This window comes from Sphaeramia orbicularis, chromosome 18, assembly GCF_902148855.1.
Source record: "Sphaeramia orbicularis chromosome 18, fSphaOr1.1, whole genome shotgun sequence".
Lineage (NCBI taxonomy): Eukaryota > Metazoa > Chordata > Actinopteri > Kurtiformes > Apogonidae > Sphaeramia > Sphaeramia orbicularis.
In genome coordinates this window covers 33,496,584-33,520,927 of record NC_043974.1, presented here as the reverse complement: position 1 = coordinate 33,520,927, position 24,344 = coordinate 33,496,584, and the positions used below count along the sequence as shown (strand labels likewise).

The following is a 24,344-nucleotide window of genomic DNA, read 5'->3' as shown; positions in this document are numbered from 1 at the left end:
AACACTATAAAACCTAAAAGATTCAGTGTTTTAAACTATTCACAACCGGAGAACCAGGATCCACAAATGTCACTTCTCCTGCTGTTGACTATTAGCCATGTTAGCTGCTTAGCGTCACACTATTTGGCTAATATTAGCTAATGTTATCCTCCCAATTGATTATTTATTTAATGAGGAAAATCCACTGTTTCAATATCACCATTTATAACACATTCTGTATGACAAAAGTTGTATTTCAAAAGTATTATTAAAGTAATATTAATTGTTTGCAGATTGGGCAGTGAATCGGGGAATGCTAAGTTACTAAGTGTTAGCCATGTTAGCTTTGACATCAAGTGTTTATTTAATATGGAAAAATATAATCTCATGTTTCAGTAGTGCCATATATGGGACATTCTTTACAAAAAACAAAAAATAATCTGGTATTTCTTAACTATAAAACTCCAGATTTTATTTACCATTTTATTTCCATCCCATAAACTGCTGTAAAGTCAAATCCCAGACTGTCTGTATTCTGACACATGGACAGAACAAATCAGGTTTCCTCTGCTGTTTTGTTGCTTGTGAAGACATCTCTGCATTGTAAAAGCCTTTCAGATGGTTCTGCTGTGTCATGTTTGTCTGTGGTTTTTGCAGAGAAATTATCCAAACCCTGTAGAAAAATGCAAAAACTCCAAAAATGCCTTCATTGTGGAAACATAAAATATAGCTTCCGTTGACTGAGCTGTCGGCCAGAGCAGGTTGGAACAGTAACAGCAGAGTCTCACACTTTCAGAAACATGGATTTAAGGGTCATCGAGGGCAGGGACGTTCTGACAAACACTGCACTTTGTATGAAAACACACACCATCCTGCACTTTTAGACCCACAAAATGTCCAAACACTGTCCAGAAGCAGGCGATTCCAGAGAGTGTTTCCAGTTTTTGCTGTTTTATATCAGATGCATCAGAACATGTACAGTTTAAACACAACAGACCTAGTTGCTTGTGTTCCCTTGTACATTTGGGATATTTTTGTACAGTTAGTTGTATAGCGTGTCATTGTTGTATCTCATCTCGTACTGGACTGTTTTTTCAGTCTGATTGTGTAAGCTACATTCAGTAATGGGTTTGGTTCTCAAGGACAATTTTCCGCCTATTCTATGAATAGTGACTCATGGTTTTTACACAGTTCCATGTATTAGTCTGTGCCACAGCCCTTGAGCTTAAGGTTAAGTGGGTTGTGTTTGCGTTGTGTTATCTGGCTCATTCTCAAGCTGCAGAGTCCATTCTTTCATGATCGTCCTCCGGGCCTTTGTCGGCCTCTGTGCGTTGCGTTCGTGAAGGAATGGAGACGTGATGCTTTTGTCTGCTTTAATCACTGCTGGTCAGTATCTGATGAGCTGTGCTTTATCACTGTGTGTCTCTGTGCGTTTGCCTTCTGCCTGCTGAGACGTCCGGCTGGTCTCTACTGCCCCCTACTGCTAAACCAGAGGTAACGTGCATGTGCATCTCAGTGTTTATCTGTTCAAGTGCATGCTTTATGCTTTAGGGCAACAAATAGAAATGTGTTCAGAGACATGTTTGTGCAAGTAATGCAGCTTTGACGTAAACATTTAATTATCGACACAAAGCCTGCACCATACAAATCATGTTATTATCTAAAGCTGAACCTAAGACTGAAACTAAAACTAGCATAAGTTCATCAGCTGCAGTAAAAAAAAATAAAAAAAAATCAGTCAATTAAGTTACATATCTCAATAATATGAAATTTTGATGATGATTTTGTAAAACATCAAAAATCAAGGGTGTTATAAAAACAAACAAATAAAATAAAAACTAAAATTACATTTGCTGTCGTAAAACAGACTAAATCTTTGCTGAAATTTAAAACCAAAATAAAAAAATAAATTAAAAGAAAAACACATTTTAAATCTGATTGCAATTACTGTGGATGAAATTGTGATTTGACTCTATTTGTTTGGCTATTGATTAGAATTCACAGATTATTTATCAGTTAAAATTTTCAACACAGAAACTAGGATAAAATTACAAAAACCTTTAGTGTTTCAGTGGATTGAAACCAGAGAATATTGAACAGACTTTTGTTGTGTAAACACTTCCTGTGATGCTTGTAAATTTCTTCAAATGACACACACCTGCAGTGGTCCAATGATCTAGACCAGGGGTGTCAAACATATGGAGTGAAAGGGTCCAATCCAGCTCGTGGGATGAATATGTGAACTGGAAAAATTACATTTAAGATATTAACAATCAAGGATGTTAAATCATTTTAGTTTAGGTTCCACATTCAGACTAATACGACCTAAAGCAGATCAGACCAGTAAAATAATAACATAATAACTGATAATAATGACAACTCTAAATTTTACTCTTTTAGTGGAAAAAAGTAAAATACATGAAGTTGTTTATTTATAAACTATGGTTTTGCAAAAAATGTAAATAACCTGAACAAATATGAACAACCCGAAATGTTAAGAGAAGTATAATTTTACCAATATTCTGCCTGTTAATAAATGTTTTGTGTATTTGTAGATCCTCTGATCTGTAAGTTGTAATGCACATGCGTAAATAATAAACTGAGGCATAATATTTTTAAAATTGCACTTATTTTTCCTCAAGAAAGTAGTAGACATGCATTAAATATCAGCACATTTAACACTATTTAACAATATTTTTTACCTCTTCTCATGTAATGATGGTGACAATGTGATTTAATCTTGAAACGTAAAGTGTAACTGGGACTTAGTATAGGATCATCAACCAGGTCAAAGGTGATTAAATAGGAAGAAAAAGCAGAATGTGGCTGAAAACAAAATTTGTCCACCTTTACCGACGATGTTATATCCATGTTATTTGCAATTTAGCCTTTATTTAAAAACAGGCCTTTATTTGTTCATTTATTAGAACCCTGGATTTTATTTGAGGACAGACATTAATCATTGTCATTGAATCCATAACATCACCACCGATGCTCTGGATGTTAAATGCAGCCTCTGGTGATTCTACTCCCATTAATTTTACGGCTGTAATGGACATCTGTGCGACGTTAGAACAGGATGTTCATTGCCCGAACCCTGCCCACCAGGGACTTTCAATAAAATGCACTGAAATCCACAAAAGATGGCTTTAATTTGTACATACAGTCGCAGAAAAAAATATTAGACCACCCTTGTTTTCTTCAATTTCTTATTCGTTTTAATGCCTGGTCCAACTAAAGGTCCATTTGTTTGTACAAATATAATGAAAACAACAAAAATAGCTCATAATAGTTTAATTGCAGAGCTGATATCTATCCATTTTTCATTGTTTTCTTGATAAAAACCAAAATCATTCAGTTCTTACATCAATATCTATGGCATTGTACTGACAAAAACAGTGCTTTTAGGCTTTCAATGTTTTCTTTTCTGTCTGTTTTAGTCACATGATACACTCAGGAGTTAGTACTTGATTGCATAACCGTTGTTTTTGATGACTTTTGATGGTCTAATAATTTTTTCCGCGACTGTACATGCTCAGATGGTTCTTCAACGGGCTGACGGTTTGTTTTTGTTCTCCTACAGGTGATGACACATATCACGACATCTTCAGAGACTTTTCACACATGGCTTCAAACAACCCGGAGAAGCTGAAACGCCGAAGCGCAGACCCCAAAATGTAACGTTAATCAGACAGATAGACAGACAGACGGGTGTTTTCCTTGGCCTCCTGCCTCGTGTTGTGTCATGGCTCAGCTGGTGTCGACTTCAGAAAAGGCCGAAGGCTGTAAACAGTGAATTCTTTGTGTGAACGTGTCAAACCAGAACAATAGGAAACAGTGAAGCATCTTTATGAGACCAGCGTGAGGCGTCTACACATCCTGATTAAATCCAGTAAATCTCCCTTTTTTTTTCTTTTTTTTAAATCAGTGCAGGCTGTTTTAATGTTCTTTTTTAGTGTTTATTTTTACTTGTCGCTTGAGAACAATGCTTGTAACTGCAGCAAAGAGTCAAATGTCAAAGGTTTGATGTTTCATTTGGATTCTGTTCTTTTTTATTCTGTTGAACTGTGTGTGAGGTACGTTACATCTTCAAGATCAAATAAACAGAAAAAGACCAGCGTAACAAAGTGTTGGTGTGTTTTTATAATGTTCAGCATTAACAGAAATTTATGAATGTCCAGTAGAGGGCGCCAGATATTTCTCATTCCAACCTACACTGTAAAACATCGGGTTATTTCTTATTTAGGATAAAAAATACAGCAATATGTGATATTGTTGAGTAGATATAAAGAAAAAAATATTAATTAAAATAAATGTTGCAAAATATACTTAATGCAAACTAAATATTTGACTAAACTTAAAGGAAAGTAGAGTCAAACCTGTTAAATATTTGTCCAAAAATTTAAATTTACTAAAATAATTCACAAAAATAATGTATGTTATGTCCTAATATTACATTTCTTAAAAGACAATGTACATTTTAGTTTCATTTAGTTAAGAAATTATAGCAGATTTTAATCATTTTTGAAGAAACTTAAATTCATTCAATAATATAAATAACACCAATTTTGTTATCTTGTTGTAGCTGTCATCTTGGTAAATCAATTTAAAACAAATAAACAAATGTGTGGAAATATAGTAAACTATGATAATTAAATAAATGTAATAATACTTTAATAAATATAGCAACAACATAAGAAATTGAAAATGTTCTTACCATGTAATTATGTAAATTAATATTACAGTTTGTTTTAAAAACTAATGATTTAATATTAGCTGAGACTACTTTTAGTCTGTTTTATTAAATAAATGTCGTATTTATTTGTGTTAATTCACCTCAGTTTCAGTTTTTACAGAGTAAATGCTGGTGTTTTCAGTCAAATTTCATCGACCTGTGTAATATTGTCACAAACTAAAACACTTAGAAACACATTAAGACAAAATACAGAATTTTTTAATCAAGACTGAGAATTCAGCATCACAGATTATCCTTCCATTTTTCACCAGTTGAATCCTAAACATGTTAAGACTCAGTTTGATCCAAAGGAATATTCAGTTAAAACAAGGCTTAACTGAACTAAATGAAACTAAAACCTGACATTTCACAGTGAAACAGTAAAACCTGCTGCTCATTGGACAAAAAGACAGAACTGGGTTAAGGTTTAAGTACAAAGTCCGACAACCAACTCCTCTGTCATCAGAAAAAAACACAAGACAAATAACTGATGAAGGTTTAACGGACAGAGAGATTCCCGAGTCTGACGTCATTTTGGCTTCAACAGAAATAAAACAGACTGAATGAAACACAGATATAAAACTATAACAGAAAAAACCTACGATAATTTAAAGATTCAGGGACTAAATCACCTGAAAAAGAAGGCCACTGATAAAACCAAAAGTATCATTATTAGGATCTATGTTTATATCCAGATATTTATAGTCATTATGATATAAAATTTCTTCTGTCTTTGGCTTTTGCGGCAACATTTACCCGATTTAAATACATTAAAAATAAAACATAAAACATGAGCATAAAATCACAAAATCAAAAACCCCAGGTACATTTTCATCATCTTCATCTTTTACATCTGTTTTTATCTTATTTGTTTTACGTAATTTACAGTTTTTCTGTAAATTTTTCATCTTATTTTCTTTTACATCATTTTCATCTCGATAAATCCGTAAATTTATATCTCCTACAGTTTTCACCTCGTTTCATCTTGTTGCGTCTTTCACGTAATATTTATCTTTTTACATCGCATTCTTGTCACATTTTTCACTGTTAATTTTCATCTTTTACATTCTTTTCATCTTATATCTCTAAGGTTGTTTTTATTGTATTTTGACTCGTTTTGTCTTTTATACCATTTTCATTTTTTGTTCCATTTTTCATGTCATTTCATCTTATTTTATCTTTTACGTCACTCATCTTGTTTCATCTCGTTTTGTCTTTTTTCATGTAATTTTCATCTTTTATATTCTTTTCCTCTTGTTGCATCTTTTACATTATTTTCATGGTATTTTGACTTGTTTTGTCTTTTATTCTCATCTGGTCTGGTCTTTTGCATAAATAATTGTTTCCACATATTTCTTTCATCTTATTTTATCTTTAACATAATTTTCATCTTATTGCATCTTTTACTAATAATTTAATCCCACAAATAACCATCTGACTTCCTAATTTTTTCACTTAGGACTAAAAATTATCATTTAAATCAACCTCTGGACAGAAATTTGGCATTTATCTTGATAATTATTCACATCGACTGATCTGAAGAGTTTATCAGTACCTGTTCTTATCATCCAGCTCTCAAAACACTTCATTTGTGAACTTTGGAGTTTATAATCATTTATAGATATGCTTAAAGTCAAGTCTCATAAAAAAAACAGAATTGGGTCCATGTTTTACTTTTATATTAACCCTTCTTTGTATAAATAATGAGAACCTTGGTCCAGATTTATTTCCTGAGTGTTTTTATTCCTATTTAGGCATTAAAAAACCCACTTGTGATTGATTTTTCTTTTTTTTTATGAATCTATTTTTACAAAAATGTCCACTCAGCTGGACACCATGAATATAATTTTTGAAATATAGAAATATGTAGTTAACAAACCAATATCAGAAAGTGATATACTGTGTGAAAACTATGAAATAAAAACACTTTTAATGCTTCTAATCTGATGTTTTCTCACATTTTAATATATTCGAATATTAGTTGTTACTCACTTTATGGACATATGCAAAATAAAAATAAAAATGAAACAAAACAACCTTTTTAAAAAAAAAAAAAAAAAAAAAAACAGTCTGATAACAACTACCGACTGATTTATACTAAAACATGTTACTGCAGATGAAATCTATCAACAACAGCAAAGTTGCAGTATTGGTATGAATTGCAGTTGAAATACAGCCAGTGATGCATGCCATCCAATTTAGTGGACGTGCGATTAATTGTAAACGTCTTCCGATATAAAATAAATATCTGGAATTTTTAACAATGATATTAATCCTTAGATGTTACTTGATGCCTCTATATTTTTCGACCTTCAGGGGATGTTCAGCATTTCTGACTTCCTGTCAGCCATCTTGGTTAAGAGTAAAAAAAAAAAAAAAAAAAAAAGCACTTTCCACAACTGGCCAGTAGGTGGCATGTATGGGATGATGCACAAGCGTCCACTGTGTTGGCTGATATGCAATTAAAACAACAAAAACCATGAATATACAAGAAAACAGCATCTGAATAGCTGTCCACTGGAGTGACCACTATGTATGAAAGGGTTAAAATAAGAGCCTTAAGTTTCTTTGTACAGATGTGAGTCCTATGTAATAAAACTACAGGATGTAGGTGTTCCTCATATGTGCAGGTAAATCAGTCACATCAGTCTGACCTTCTGCACACGGTGAATGTAAAGTTTAGTCTTTACATCAGGTACTGAGTAACTGACGTGGACTCACTGGCCTGGATCTGTGTCAACGTCCTCATGGAGGTTTAGGTTAAGGTGAACTGTTGAGTTGAGCGATTTCCGCCCCCTTACTAGAGTCTGAAGGTGAACTACTCATCTGTCCCAGCTCCGACTGCGGATCCCGGTGTTTGTTGAGAAGTGGTGGTGGATCCGTGCAGGAGAAGTAGTTCGGCAGAGTCGCCAAAGTCAAGGAGCCGAGGACGACGAAGCAGCCGGCGACTGCGAAGGAGGCAACGTAGGAGCCGGTGACGTCCTTCAGCAGTCCTGAGGAAAAAATGAAAAATGAAACAGTCACTCAGACTTGATATGTCACTTACATTTACCGTTCAGGACTCAACGAAATATCGCCTTGGCTTCGAGTCATACAAAAATATAAAAACACTAGACAAGTATATAAATATACGAAAAATATATTTTAAATGTTTTGCATGTGTATGTTATGTATATTTCACAGAATTAGTGCTTATACTCCTGCACAAGGTAAAAACAGCTCAGCAGCAGTCTGTGTTAACACTCAAACACATGAACCTGGAGAATAAAGTTAATATCAGTAACGGTAAGATCATTGTTCCTGTGAAGTTTAAGACATGAAACAAGACGGTTATTTTGGGTTAAAATGATCTGTAAAGTATAAAATGCTAAGAAAAAACAAGATGAAAACAACATAAAAGTTGCAACAACATTGAACTGATGCAGGTAAAAGTGGCTCAAATCTCACTTTTTGCCAATATCAGATTTTCAGGAAGGTCTGAAAAGACTGAAACACTTTTAAATCTGGTCCTACATCAGATTCATATGTGATCAGTCTGAGTGATCATGTCATATTTAATCAGAGTTTATGTTACTGAAATGTGACAGACTTCCATAAACACAGTGATGCCACTTCAGGACCGTAGACTGTTGACATGAGTCTGATGCAATCACATTTACATTATAAGGTGAACAACCACCATTCTGAAAATATGCTCGGCCTGAACCTTGTTGAACATATTTGAAAGAAATTCAGGACTTTGAGACACTGATAAGAAACAACCATTAGAATGAATTTTCCCAAACTTTGAGGTGGAAATGCAAACCACACAGATTAGTAGGAATTCTTTTACCAGGTTAATAAATTCCAGGTAATGAAAGTTCCTGGGAATGTTGGTGGAAAAGGGGTTGGAGATTCACTAAGGTGTGAACATATTAAAGGTCGTACCTGACAGGGGCGTTCCCAGGAGCCCAGCCCCGCTCTCGATCAGCTGCAGGAGCCCTAACGCCCCCATCATGCGGCTTACACCCACGATCATCGGAACCACAGAGAACACGACGGAGGTCAGCGCTCCGGAGCAGAACCCGTAGAGAAGACTGACCGCCATCAGCGCCGGGTATGACCCTGACAACGAACTGACGGGGAGCAGCATGATGAAGAACCCGGCCAACAGCGACCACAGGCTCAGCAGGTGCACGAGCCGGAACCGACCCAGGTCCGAGAACCAGCCTGACGCCACGCGGCCCAGGATGTCGGTGACGCCGGTGGCTGACATGACGAAGGCGGCCTGGTACTCGGAGAAGCCCACCTGACGGCTGTGGGCCACCAGGTGGAAGTACGGCACGAAGTATCCCACGTTGAGGAGGCTGACAGCGGTGACGTAGGTCAGGTAAGGACGCTCACAGAGCAGAGACAGCTCCAGGTAGGACGCCACCCGGTGGAGGACTGAAGAACAGGACGACCTGGTCCCTGAGTCCACCTGGAAGACGCAAAACACACATCTGCATCTCAACACAGACCGGCAGAGTGACTCACTACTCCCTCTAGTGGTCGCATAAATACAGTGTCCACTTCATATCTGTACAGTCCAGTACATTGGCATCTTTGGCAGAACTTCACTGATCAGTATTCTAAATACTCATGAGAATTTTAGGTCATTTTTTAAATATTTGAAAGTAAAAAAAACTACATATTGCCCCTTTGTCGCAGCTTCAGTGTTCCAGATAATTTGTCATGGGTTCATGTTGTACAAACACTAATAGTAATAGAGTACTTGTACATTTACTGGTTCAATACATAGTATGACTTTTAGTTTATGAAAGTACACATTTAAGAATACTTAACAGGTAGTAGTAATCTTTTAGTACACATGTAAATGTACAATCGCAGAAAATATTACTAGACCATCAAAAGTCATCAAAAATAATGGTTTTGCAATCCAGTACTAACTCCTGTGTGTATCATGTGACTAAAACAGACAGAAAAGAAAACATGGAATGCCTAAAAGCACTGTTTTTGTCAGTACAATGCCATAGATATTGATGTAAGAACTGAAGTGATTTTGGTTATTATCAAGAAAACCATGGAAAATGGATAGATATCAGCTCTGAAATTAAACTCTTATGAGCAGTTATTGTTGTTATCATTATATTTATCCAAACAAATGTACCTCTAATTGTACCAGGCATTAAAATCAACAAGAAACTGAAGAAAACAAGGCTGGTCTAATAATTTTTGGTGGTCTAATTAATTTTTTTAAAAACATACATATATTCATCAAATACATCATACTCAACAAAACTACCGCTTATATTTTAGTCTGAACCCAATCCATTTCTTCTTATGTCGACCATTGTAGGTTGAAAACAAATATTAAATCTGAACCTAATCTAAACTAATGTTTTATCCTACAACTACAGATGTGGTTTGAAGCTGCTATATTCTTTGACCGTCCAATCAAATGACGGGAAAATGACCATGTAATTGCACACCTGCTAGATCGCCCCCATGTGGCCACTTGAAATCTGATTGGTTAAATTACCATATTAACTTCATTTATTTTTTTGCTCCAGATGTTGCACTGTTGATTCTGAGCCTTGAGGGCAATTTATTTTACCCGGCAACACATGATGGTGAAATATGATTGGACGAACACTTTAACATAAACATAAACTACTGGGAGCAATGACCAAAAGAAAAGATATTGAATAAAAAGAATAAATTATTGGGAATAATTCAATATAACTTCATGGAACAAATATGAAAATGAACGAGTCAGTGATTTTGATTCTTTAGGCTTTACTGCTGCTAAGTATAAATACATTTAAGTAGATAAATACTTCACATATGTCATTATTTGCAGTAATATCACACTTGAATAAACATTATTATATGAGACGTATAACCACGTCTAAACCTGCCTGTAAAACGTCCCACCTTTGCTGGATTTTCAGAGCGTTTCCGAGGACGGATCAGAGCGCCACAGGGTATGATGTTGAGACTGAGCCCCCCCAGGATGAGCAAGGCCCCCCTCCAGGCGTACATCTCAACTAGCAGCTGGAACAGAGGGTTGAAGGCAAAAGACGACAGGCCGATGCTGGAGAAGGCCAGTCCCAGTGCCAGGGTTCGCCGGCGAGTGAAGTGGGCCATGACAGTGGCAACCATGGGGGTGAAAATGAGACCCCAGCCCAAACCTGAGGACGGGGTGGGGGGGTGGGGGGGGACTTCCACTTAAACTACAGACCCACAGAATGTCAGCTCAGGAGATGACCTGATCTGATATTCAGCATCCTTACATTTTTCTGTATCATTTGGATGTTTTTATCTTATATTTAATCAGTTGTTTTCACCATAACCTGCTGCTTAGCTTAGATCAAATTTTGTTACAAATTTAAGCATTAACTGTACATACTTTATAGAACATCTTGGAGATATTTTATTTAACTTAATAAGAAACATTGCGAGTTCCTTGCACTTTAGGTTATTAATGTTGAAACGCTCTTTTTAATACATTATTAAAGGTAATAGTCATAAATTCACATGTTGGACTTAGAAAAACTAAGACCAACAATGAAAAATAATTTAACTAAAAGGTGACATAAAAACAACAAAAGATCTTCAGTTATCAACACAAACTGAAATGAAACAGAATTGTGCTTGAAATCATTTTTTACCTGCTTTGCAACATATGCAATTTTCATACATAATGGTTTTGCGAATCATACATTAAAATTATATTAATTATGAAATCTGAAAAAGTAAAAGTAACACTAAAATCTAAAAATAAAGGTCAAATTTGTACATTTGCAAAACTAACTAAAACTCTAAAATTAAAAGAAAAGTGATGGACTAAATTTAAAAAAATATATTACATATATTAATTCTCACTTTTTATTCTCTTTGATCAATGAATAACTGATCTGTTTAAATCTGATTATTTACTAGACACGTGATGTTTCTCATCAGGATAATGAACTTTTATGAATCTCAGCAGTTTTTACCTGAAATGACTCCCATGGTGAGGTAGAGGTGGACAAGACATGTGGCCTGAGACGCCAGAATGAAGCCGAGTCCAGCCAGGAAACCGCCCGTCATCACCACCGCCCGGGCGTCGTAGGCATTACACAACGCTGCCCCCAGAGGACCTGCAACGGAAACACACCTCACCGTCAGTCTGGGTTTTACAAATGATCTGCAGTCAAACCAGAGGCAAAGGCAACATGGTGAGTTTCAGGTTTCTAGTTGTGGTTTACACTTCCACCTCACAGCTAGACAGTTAGATTTTCAGTGCTTCCTGTTTTCTCTGAGTAGCTCCAATTCCTCCCACCATCAAAAACAGGTATATGTAAGTTTATTCTCCTGATAGTGTCCTTGAACATGTACTGATGAAGATCTGGATGGAGTTCGTCCCTGAGCGCCTTCAGTGGCAGCTACATGCTAATGCTGATGCTAGGTACTGTGTGTATTCAGAGTAAAATGCAGACACTACAGGGATGATAAAGTTACTTAACCTTTAACCTTTCACCATCATGGCAATGTACATGTGCGCAATAGTCACATCGCAGGTCATGCAATGTAGGAGGCAAATGAGCTCAATGTGTTCTCATCTAATTTCAACCCGGGTACCTGACTCACACCACACACAGCGATCCACCAATCACAATCCTTCTTAATCAGTTTGCCGAAGCGGACTACGCCTCTGCACATGGAGTGAGTCGCTGGTAACAACATTGAAAAATGAGCAACGAACAAGAGAAAATCACTGAAAACAAAGACTTGGTGCCAAAAAGAAAAGCAACTTCAGTTATCTGGAATTATTTCAGCTACAAAAAGGATGATACTGAAGCACATGTTCTGTGTCGCCACGAGATGAAACACAACTAATCTGTTTGACCATTTACATCGGCACCACACAGCTATTGTATCCTCCCGAGTAGTTTTTCATATCACAATATACAGGGGTTGGACAAAATAATGGAAACACGTTCACCTCAAGATGATAATGCCCCAATCCATACAGCTAGAATTGTTAAAGAATGGCATGAGGAACATTCTAATGAAGTTGAGCATCTCGTATGGCCGGCATAGTCCCCAGACCTCAACATTATTGAGCATTTATGGTCAGTTTTAGAGATTCAAGTAAGACGTCGATTTCCACCGCCATCGTCTCTAAAAGAGTTGGAGGGTATTCTAACTGAAGAATGGCTTAAAATTCCTTTGGAAACAATTCACAAGTTGTATGAATCAATACCTCGGAGAATTGAGGCTGTAATTGCCGCAAAAGGCGGACCTACACCATATTAAATTATATTTTGTTGATTTTTTAAGCTGTTTCCATTATTTTGTCCAACCCCTGTATATCGCAGGGTTAAAAAAAAAAATGCAATGTCAGTTTTTTTCTAATATCGTGCAGCCCTCAACTTCCTCTTCTCTCTTACTTTCTCTCCTGTACTTCCTCTAAAAATATTTGTATATTTTCAATAAATCACTGAAAAAAAATTTCCTTTGTTTCATCTCAGTTTAGACACACAAGGTAAGAAGGCAGGGGGAGGATAAATAATTTTCCAGGATAACTTAACCGTTTCCAAGACATCTGACCTTTTTTCTCATCTTCCATATGTTTTCCAAAACTGGAAAATTGGTCAATTATTTTCCAGGTTTTCCAGGACGTGTGGGAACACTGATTGTTTGTGTCTTTCTTTTATTTCCTTTATTGTGGTTATATAATTGCCTGCAAGTTTTCTAACAGCAATAAAGTTAAAAAAAAAAAAAAAAGAAATAGTACTGTCTTCATCTAACTTTTATCAATCAAATTACAACAATTTATTGCCTAAAAGAAAGAAACTAGGACAAATCAATGCTGCAGAATGTGATGGAGTTTCCATGTTTACGACTCTTATTTGAACACTGATAATGTTCAAATAAGATAGGACTGATATCACTGTAGCGCTTAGAAACTCCTCTTTACTGGACTTTTTAAAGCATACAGATACGATTAGATCTCCAGGGGTTATTAAACACTTGAGAACAAATATGGACTCACTGAAGAACTGCTGAGCTGCGAGGCCCGTGGACGAGATCCAGGAAATGGCCTGAGCGCTTTCCCCAAAATACTGAACAAACTCCACGAAGAAGATCCCCAGACTCCGCATGAGGCCAAAGACCAGGCTGCTGCTGACGAACAGGGCCCCGACCAGAACCCACCCCCAGCCCCCATCGGGACCCTCGGACCCATCCCGGGTCTGTGCTTTGGCCTTCAGGGTGGTCATGTCTGAAACAGAGTCAGTGATAAAACACAAAGTCAGCGTGAATCAGAGCAAAGTGAGGAGGTTCAAGGAAAGGAGACTCAGTCCACAAGATCATTTGTGTGGTTGTCAACAGATGTAATCATTAACTTCACACAGGAGAGTAAATTTGCCTTTTTCTGCCAAGTAATATGACCAGACTGTTTAACTAGTTGACCTTCATTTGGGAAAAGATAACGGTGAGAAGTGACAAACAGCTGAGAAGAGTTCCTGATATGTTTCAGATACGAAATGATGTCTGCAAAACTAAGAATGGAATACAAGTAAAAAAAAAAAACGTGCAGAATTGTGTGAAACAAAACAAATAAAGAATAAGAAAAACAGTCTGTAATTGATCTGTTTAGCTGCAAAATGTACATGATAAATGAAAATAAAACTGATTTTATAGTGTACTTTGCTAATTTGGTTTGTTTTGATTAAATGCTAAATGATGTAAAAGTCAAAACAAGACAATATTGGTATAAAAGATGCATCTAATACGACAACATAATTTTTTTGTTGTTTTACAGAAGTGTGCAGGAAGCTTTTCCCAGCAGTAAGAAAAAAAAACTTTTAACAAATTTATGAATGAGACATAAAAGACTACAAAAAGAAAACACAAATGTTGACTCTGATCGGGCTGATCCAGTTTTCACACGAGTCATCAGTGTGGTTCTTCTCAAACTGAGCATTTACAAAACATGCTGCAGCTTACAGAACAGGTAACTAGCTCTCCACATCTTGAATGTAAAGTTTTTTCTTTTTATCAACACAATCTAAAGGTACTTCCTGTTTTGACAGACTTCAAAATAAAAGAACTTCCTGAAATAAATTAAAGCATTTTCTCTTAATTATCAGCTTTGTTATGACTATCTTTTACTATTAACAATCAAGTGAAATATCTGAAAAATAAATAAATAATGCATCCTTCTAATATAAACGTGCCTGGTTTTCTCTAAACTCAAATAAATTAGTCTCAACAACAACTCAGCCTGCAGTGAAGCTGAATGTAGAGTGAATGCTGAATGAAAGCTGAATGGACACTGAATGTAGAGCCCAAAGAATAAAAGTTTTAGTTCTTACCTGATTTTTTTCTATGTAAAATCTAAGTTACCCAATTGCTTGATTATTCTTTTTTTTATATCTAAAATCTTATTTTAAAAGTTTTTTTTTAATTTTTTATAAGAGGTATAACATACCACAAATACTGGATTGGATTGGACTTGGTTCTTTATATGACCTAACAGTGTAGGTTTGTTAAAAAAATAAATAAATGTTGTTGGTTATGTTATAAAACATTATAAAAACCTTTGGGTAATACTTTGGTTGTATTTAATTTTAATGCTGGAAAGAGCTATTTTGATGTTAACCATATACCAGAAATTCATATTTGTTATAAAATCCAAATTTAATAGTTGTCGGTATAATTATATTTAGGCTACTTGCAAAACTTTTTTTTTTTTTTTTTGGAGATAGAGACCCCCTTAGAGGAAAAAATATAATTCGAATCCTGGATTAAAGACTCTGTGTCTAGTATTATCCATAGTGTTCACAGGTTGGACAACAATAACTATGGTTTGTCTGAGACTTTGGACCAGTTTGGAATTAATTTTGTGTTACTGTGTAGAGATATTTAGTAAAATGGAGAAAGAAAATATCTGTTACGAAAAATATGTATGTCAGTGTGGAGACATGATAAGACTCCAGTCACAGAAAAAGATTTAAACAAAAAAGTGAAAGAAAAAAATAAACTAAAAAACAACCATAACTACAAGAAGAATATGCTGAATAAAATACTCCAACATACTTCTTACTGAGCTTGTTGTTGAAATGCGAGTCCTCCACCAGTTTTGTTGGGTTATTGATGAAAATGTGATCATGTGATTTTTGGTAATGTCATGTTCCGTTCCTCCACTGACACAAACCACTCTCAACATTAGAAATGAAACCATTATTTCATTGACTTTCGATCATCTGCTTCATCACACTTCCAACTTCTGCTTTTTGTTGTGTTATTTACAAACCAGTGCTCGATAAATTCAGCGTGTTCACTCTAATGTGGCTGGTTTTCTGTGAAACCAAACTAAATATTGTCCGGTTTTGTTATGCTGTAGCTATGAACTTCTCAGATCAAATTGATAATGTGTTAATCAGTGAAATATCTGTGCGTCTGATTGGATTTTTTCCTTCTCTTGTGTATTTACAGCAGGTTAAACTGAGGTAGTTATAGTGAACTGAAGTAAGACGACTGACTGACTAATCCACTTCTAACCTAATGCTGTTCATGTAGGAATTACAGGAATTTGCACCCTGCAACACCCTCTGAAACACACAATAATTTACTAGAGGCAAAGAAAGCAACTATCTGAGGATGAAAACCTGAACAAACAAGGTTTTATTTGACACCAAATCAGTTTAATGATCAATATATTTATAGCTCTTCAGCTGTGTCCACAGTTTGAAGCTCTACTGAGACCATTTTTCACAGAAATATTATTTACTGAAAATAAAAATACAGACACATTTGGACTAATCGAGGTTGTCTACAACTTTAGATTGACAGTGAGTTAAGTATGTCATTTATTTCTCAATCACTCAATCAACAACAAGAAAGAACAGGAAACATGTATTAAATATGTATTTAAAAAAAAAAAAAAAAAGAACTAAATGGCTTCTGCAGTAAAAGTCAGTATTTAGCCAAACATTATCAAACGTTTGACATGTTTTGGTCTAAAATAGCATATTATTAGTGCAGTAAATATGCGATTTAGTGCACAAATTCATAATATATAAAGGTCACACATATTTCCTGTACATTCAAGTTGTATTTTGTTATGTAGTAAAATGCATATGTAGGTCATTATATTCTCATAAAACAAACCAGAAGATGTTGTAAGACTTGATTTATATTTCAATAAAAGCTGGTTTGTGACCATTAAAACTGTCTTATATTTTCTTTTCATGACACTGATCTCAGCAGCAAAAAATGTTATTGTGATACATGTCTTCATACAAGTTGATGTGTAAACTTATCACAATAAATGTTAAATCACTATTTCTTTAAAGCTGATTTTTGGTCCTGAGTGAAAAGTTGAAGAAAGCAGATGATAACTTGGTTTACAATTTTTCATAAAGATGCAAGAAAAGGAAACTGTGTAAAAGACAAAAGAAAAATAAGACAAAAGATGTAACGACATGAAAATGACATAGAAATGAAATAAATTGAAAATGACATAAAAGGCGAAATGAGACAAAAATGATGGAAAAGACAAAAAGAGCTGAAAATTATTTCAAAGAATGAGACAAAAATGTTGTTTCAAGACAGTCACATGAAATAATAAAAAACATAAAAATGAGACAAAACCAACATAAAGTAAAAATGAGAAGAAAAATTAGAAGAAAATGTCATAAAAGACAGAAAAAAGAAATTAAAATAAAAGACAATGACACAAAAACACTGAAAGATGAAAAGAAAATCTCATATTAGACAAAATCAGACAAAAATAACAAAAAAAAAAAAAAAAATTGATGAAACCGTAAATGAGAAAATGAATTAAAAATAACATAATAGATCTTATGAGCAAAAAACAACATAAAACATGGAATGAGACAAAAACAATGCAAAGATAAGAGAAAAAAATTGTATTAGACAAAATGAGACTAAAATTATATAAAAATTAGGCTAAAATGTGAATAACAAAATGAGATGAAAACAACATAAATGACAAAACAAGATGAAACACACCTGTAGAGCCTGACTGTGATTTAGTCCTAATTGTGTTCAATCATTGTTAAATAATTGTCATTATTCTGATTCAATGTTGTGAAAACTAGCATAGAATACATGATATTAGCATTAACCCTTCCGTGTCTCTTACCAGTCTAACCCCTTATCCGCCTAGTTGGACTCATGGTCTCCAGTCCGCCCAGAACCTGACCCGGATCCACACACCTGTACGGACCGGTCCCGGACAGGCGAAGAGGCGGGAGCGCGCACCAAAGGGTTGTGCCCGCGCTCCGTCTGGAACCTGGCGTCGGCTGCGTACTGCGCCTGCGCAATGGAGCCGAGCACAGCTGTAATGACAGAAACTGGGACATTATATGCGAAAGGCCGCACATATCTAACATTTTACCGATTATTTTAACGAATATCAACAGAGAACGGAGAACAGCGTCTGTGTACATGACATCAAAGCGTTTGCGTTGTGGTCGTTGCAGTAAAACGTTAATTCATGTGTGAAAAATTAACAGTTTCATAAAGACAAAGTGAAAACATGATTAAAACAGGCGGTTCTTTTAACCAAACTGTGGTATTTTAACGGTTCACCGGCTGATAGAAGTGTTATGGACTCACCTCGGGTCTACGTGGAGCAGCACATGGTGTTCAGAGCTTTGGAAGGCGGTAGACGGCGGATGACAGCGGCCCCGGTTCTCGGAGACCGGGGCAAAAGTTCATCTACACTGAGCCTACTGCGCAGGCGCAGATCACGGAGGAGCAGCAGTTCACCAGAGCATGATGATAATGATAATAATAACATTGAATTAAAATAATAGAAAAAAAGACATAATACGACAAAATAAATAAAAGCTACAAGAATAAAGTAAAAGAATGAACAACAAGGGTAACTAAAATATAAAAACACAATAAAGGGGTAAAATATATAATACAAAATCAAACCAGTTATTTCTTCTTTTGTTCATCTTGATTTAATGATGTAAGAGCTGATTTACAAAAAATAAAAGATGACATAACACAAAAATCATGAAAAAGGTAAAAAAAACAACAACAACAAAACAACAACAAAAAAACAATCTGTTGACCATAGTCAGAACAAGACAAAATAACAATAAAAGGAGGTCCAAAATAATATAAAAGATGTAACGGGATGTAGATGATGTAAAAACATCAAAACAAAAAATTATATCAGACAAAAATAATCAAAAATCTGGATACAATGAAGTAAAAGAAAATGTTAAAAAAAAAAAAAATGTAAGAGACAGAAAACAAAAAACAGTTGTATCCTCTGATTTAACGATTTAGTGTTTGCTATAGATAAACTGTATATATTTTATTTTAATTCAATATTGATATGAACAACAACACGAAAGCCCAAAGATGAGAAAGTCCAAAGTTTTAGTTTTTCTGTTAAAGTACATTTCAGAATCAGTAGCAAAGCATCTTTACTTCTTCTTTGGTATTTTTACCTCCGCCAAGGAGGTTATGTTTTTGCCAGGGTTTGTTTGTCTGTCCGTTAGTGTGCAACATAACTCAAAAAGTTATGGACAGATTTTGATGAAATTTTCAGGGTTTGTTGAAAATGGGATAAGGAAGAAATGATTAAATTTTGGTGGTGATCGGGGGTGGGGGGGCCCACTGATCAGCCTTGGCGGAGGTCTGCGCTCTCCGAGTGCTTCTAGTTTTCTCTGCATCACAGAGGGTTTTTTTTTTTTTTTTTTAGTACAATTTACATCCTTCGGATTATTTGGCTAATGGCCACAACTTTCCTAATTAGCAGCGTCCAAGCTCATAACTTTTACTAAAAGTTGCCAAATATACCTGACTTGTTGATTTATAGATGTTTCGAAGAATAAATTAAGTGAAAAGGTTTGGTCCACTGTTGAGATTTGGCTTTGACTGATGAGTGTCTTGTTTTTTTTTTATGATTTAATGAGGACAAAAGGTTTTGTGCAGAAAGAAAGAAGTTGTAGGAGAAGTAAAGAATGCAGAGTTAATAATATACATTTATCATTGCCAGGTTTTGATCTTATTGCTTGTATTATTAATTAATTTCTGTTTAACTGGACTAAAGCTCTAGCAAGGCTGGGTTTCAATTCATTGGTTATTTTAGAAATGAAAAGTTACATCAAATATTAAATAAAACATAAAAACACAATACCATTCATTAGTGAGGGTCTTCATTTTCACATTTTCATGTTAACGGTGCTATTTCAACAGGTTTTATTCTCACTTCTAAAGGTTTTAAGTTACTTTAAGCTCAGTTTCAGCAGTAACTTGTTGCTCATGCACTTGTTATATAAAAAAATCTTTTCCTGCTTCCTTGTTCTACACTACGGATGTCATTTTTGCTGCAGGATCATTCCCTTTCACGCACAAGAAATCATTTCGTATCTGCCTTGAACTGTTCGGACATTTAATTATCATGTGTACAGAGCAGAGGTGGGCAAAAATTAAGTAGAGTTTTCAAATATTCAGGTTAGAATCAGCTTAGCATTGAAAATATATCAAGAGAAGGTCATTTTGTGCTGTTTATTGTCATTAATGATAGAAAATATTTAAAGAGGGACAGATAGGTTTAGGTAAATTACTCAAAATTTGCTGCTAAAACAGGTTAAACCATCAAATATACTCATAAATAGATAAACATACTTACTTACTTTCTTTCTTTCTTTCTCACTTACTTTATTTTCTGGACAACATATCCTGGCAAAATCCCCAAACTGAAACAACCAGAGGAAACCATTCACTCGTAAACCTTGTGTAACCATGAATTTAATACGACAACCACACCACACCCAAATGACTTTAATTAAAACTTGTTCAACAGCTCAGTAACTATTCAGACCATGCGCAGCATCATGAGATAAATGGACACTAGAGGGAGTCCAAAACTAGGTCTGAAAGTGTCAAATGACTGGAAATATTTCAGAGGTTTGTAGGTCACGGTGAGAGGCCTCGGGATCTGCACAGACTGGGGTCACGACTTTCCATCTACTTGTAAATGTTTTCCACATTTGAAGGAAGGATTTAAGAGTAGAAATGGAGTTTTCAGGAGGTTTATGTAGAGGGAATTAAACTCTTTTTGGACAGAACTGGGACTATATCGAGGCCTGACAGCCACATGGGTATAAAAAGTATGTAAGTATGTTTAAGTCAATAAAAAGAAGCTTTAGATTAGATTAGATTAGATTAGATTAGATTAGATAGAGCTTTACTGATCACTCCAAGAAATTAAGGTTCCATTTACAGCACAACACTGAATATATAGGTAAAAGATGTATTGGAAAATAAAAAAGGAAAAAAAGCATGACAATAACTATAATGAATAATAAAAACAGCAATAAAAACAGGCAATTAAGATAAGATAAGATAAGATAAGATAAGATAAGATAAGATAAGATATGTCCTTGTTTGTCCAATAAGGGGAAATTCAAGATTCCAATTACACATTAGAAGTACTAGTAGTAACAAATAATACAGCAATAATAAATAATTATAAAAAAAAATAATAACAATAGTAGTAGTAAATAAAATAAGTTAAAAAAAAAAAAAAAAAAAAATAATAATATGGTAATAGGTGTCGTAATAAGGATATATAAGTGATTAACAATGGAAATAATAATAAATAGCAATTAAAAAAAGACTAAATTAACAAAACCAAATAAACATTGAACTGGAATAAACACCAATGCACAATGGAAACTGCACAGTTTTAATTTGCTCCGAGAATAATTAAAAGATGGACAAAAAAATCACTTAATGAAGAGTTAAAATAAAACAAATGAAACCTGAATGATTCCAGAACAATTCTGCCTTTAAACTGTAATTTCTGAGGTTTATCTGATATGATTTGGATGATCAAAGGTCAAAGGTCATGGATGCTGTGACGTCCAGGGAACATGTTTACTTTTGGCCCTTATGTTCACTCAGACACTTAAATTGTAATACTGCTGACGACCACTAGGTGCTGCTCCAAACAGCCCCGGGTCATTTCCAATGAGTCATTTCGGGTTTTGTTCCTTTTATTCTAGTCGTCTAATTAGTGATCAGGTCCATCTGTATATTTTTCCTCCATACATAATAATTTCCAGGTGAATACAGGCTTTAATTGATTGATTGGTTGATTAATTGACCATTTATTTTGCACACGCACAAAAAGGAAAAAACACGAAAGAACATAATGAATGTACAATAATTACAAGTGAGAGTAGATGTCTATATAAAGATTTACACATAAACATACATAAACATACCCTTCATATATCAGCTCAAAAAGGAATGGGAGATTTGACTGACAGGTGTGATCGGCTTTCTGAGCTTCTGTTTATTTAATAAAACATGTTTCATTCCTGAATGACCACTCAACTGTAGCTGTGTGGATGTTAATATTCCTATTATTTGAAGACCATAAAGTGACATTGTAATGTAAATGCTTGTAAGCTAGCATGTAGCATTAGCTCGCCTGTGACCCTTTGCCTTATTGCAACTCCGCCCCTTTTGTCCATATATGGTCACTTCCAAACCACAATGGCAATCACAATTAGGGTTCACTAATTAAATAAAATCTATGGTTTCTTTCCCAGTGATACCTTATAGGAATTTTCTAATTTGACATTTATTTGGACAATGATGAACTAATACGGATTTAGTGGTCAAAGGTCAACGTCTTTTTTTTTTTTTTTTACAATTCTTTATTAATTGAGAGATTGTATAATCTAGTGTTTATCATTACACTGACATCTGCATCATCTTTTCAGTCACTCATTTAGTAAAACAGTTTCTTAGTTCCTCTCTATTTTATCCAGATTCATACATTCAATTAACTACTGTGACTCATGTTTTTTTTAATTATATATTATTCTATTTATAATAATGCATTTTTTTAGTCATTAATGTGACGCTCTATTAATTTTTTTTAGAAAGGACAAGATAAGATAGGATAAATTTTAACCTTTACACCACATTTAGTTCAGTTTTTTGTGCGTCCTTTAAGGCTGTGAACATATTTCCTGTATTATCTTGATGTATGTGAAGAAAAGATAGAGAAATAAATATGTATAATCACTTCAACCCTTAAAAAACAACAAACATACAGATTGAATAGGACTGTTACACTGGACTGTATGTATTGTACATTATTTTTGCTTTCATTTGTGTGTTTAAAATGTTATTAAAGACTAAAATATGCAATAAAATTAGATCAAACCACTGTTATTTTTGTCATCCGGAAAGTGGGTCAAATGTTTCTTGTGTCTTCTGGTTCTACGACAGTTTGGTTTCCTCATTTTCTGCATTACGAAGACGGGGATAATTCTTCAAAACAACCTGAGAGTTCAGTTTACGGAAGGAATTGAGCTGCTGTCAAGGACTTCTTGAACTTCCTATAGAATAAATGCAAAGTTTCCAGTAACATCCACTTCATGACATAACTATGTCATATTCACTTCCTAAAAACTGTTCCCCAGAAAACCCTCAGTTCTGACAAACCTGAAACGACTTCTGAGCAGAATGGAAGTACAAACATCTGTATCATAGTTCAGAGATTACATTCAGACCAATATGATCTCAAATGGGTCAGACCAGTATAATAATAATAACATAATAATAATAATTCCACTCTATTGTATACATGTATATAGTCTGTATCGTTTTTTGGTTACAATTTTGATCTTATATTCTTTGTTTTTATTCACTCTCTTTATGCATGTACACTTTTCTTCTTGCGCTTTATTCTATTGCTACATTAACCGTTGAATTTCCCTGTTGTGGGATCAATAAAGTCTAATCTAATCTAATTTAATCTAATTTAATTTAATCTAATCTAATCTAATCTAATCATCTGTAAATAATGTCAACTCCAAACTTTTCTCTTCGTTTTAGAGTGAAAAAAGTCAAATTACATTATGAAAACAACCTATCCTTTAAAAAACAAGAATAAAATAAACCTGAAATTTCTTTAAAAAAAAAAAAAGTGCAGTTTCATCAATATCATCACCTTCCTAAAACATTTGCTGGAGTGATTTTTTTGGACAAAAATTATTTTTTTTCCCTAAATCATCTACTCAGTTTCTGGTTAAGTTTTTTTTTGTTTCCTAAAAAAGCAGAAAAAATAATATTGGAACTTATTTGAGGAAGGTCAGTTAACTACACACAACAGGCAGAATATTATTAAAATTCCACATTTTTCTTAAGAAATTTCAGATTGTTTACGGTTGTTGAGATAATTCACATTTTTTTTAAAGGATAGTGTATAGATGTAAACATTTTCATCATGTAATTTTGCTTTTTTTATACTAAAACAAAGAGAAAAATTTATAGTTATTGTTATTATGTTACTGGTCTGACCCACTTTAGATCATATTGGTCTGTATGTGGAACCTGGACTACAACTGACACCAGTGACTGTTAATATCTTCAGAGTGTTTCTTGCATTTCACAAATTCATCCCACAGGCCAGACTGAACTCTTTGGTGGGCTGGTTTTGGTCCATGGGCCGTATGTTTGAACCCAGTGATCTATGTCACAGGTTTATTTAGTGGAAGATGTTGGAAAGTCCCGTCAACCTTTCAACGTTTGTCTGCAGAGTGTGGACAATACTCAATAAGTGTTCAGGGAGCAGGAAGAGGGG

General features: G+C 34.6%; 2 protein-coding genes across 4 annotated transcripts in view; one reads left to right on the top strand and one right to left on the bottom strand.

Moving 5' to 3' along the window:
• Positions 1–4,096, top strand: part of acap1 (ArfGAP with coiled-coil, ankyrin repeat and PH domains 1) — a 35,768-nt gene extending 31,672 nt beyond the window's left edge. Inside the window, exon 23 of the mRNA XM_030162000.1 lies at positions 3,563–4,096. Within this exon, the coding sequence (XP_030017860.1) occupies positions 3,563–3,660 (98 nt within the window). The 3' untranslated portion in view covers positions 3,661–4,096. The remainder of the gene's footprint in view (positions 1–3,562) is intronic.
• A 2,691-nt stretch (positions 4,097–6,787) lies between these two features.
• Positions 6,788–18,461, bottom strand: slc16a13 (solute carrier family 16 member 13). Of its 3 annotated transcripts, none has more exons than XM_030162011.1 (7): positions 18,332–18,461; positions 17,856–18,028; positions 13,737–13,964; positions 11,695–11,838; positions 10,631–10,887; positions 8,642–9,173; positions 6,788–7,707 (listed from the first exon to the last, which is right to left on the bottom strand). In XM_030162011.1, the coding sequence occupies exons 3-7, from the start codon at positions 13,960–13,962 to the stop codon at positions 7,475–7,477; spliced, it is 1,392 nt and encodes a 463-aa protein (XP_030017871.1). In that variant the 5' UTR covers positions 13,963–13,964; positions 17,856–18,028; positions 18,332–18,461; the 3' UTR covers positions 6,788–7,474. The 3 variants fall into 3 exon arrangements, with proteins under 3 accessions (XP_030017871.1, XP_030017870.1, XP_030017872.1); XM_030162010.1 differs by having other exon boundaries at positions 17,856–18,051; positions 18,332–18,447; XM_030162012.1 differs by lacking the exons at positions 17,856–18,028; positions 18,332–18,461 and having other exon boundaries at positions 13,737–14,069.
• Positions 18,462–24,344: the final 5,883 nt, after the last annotated feature.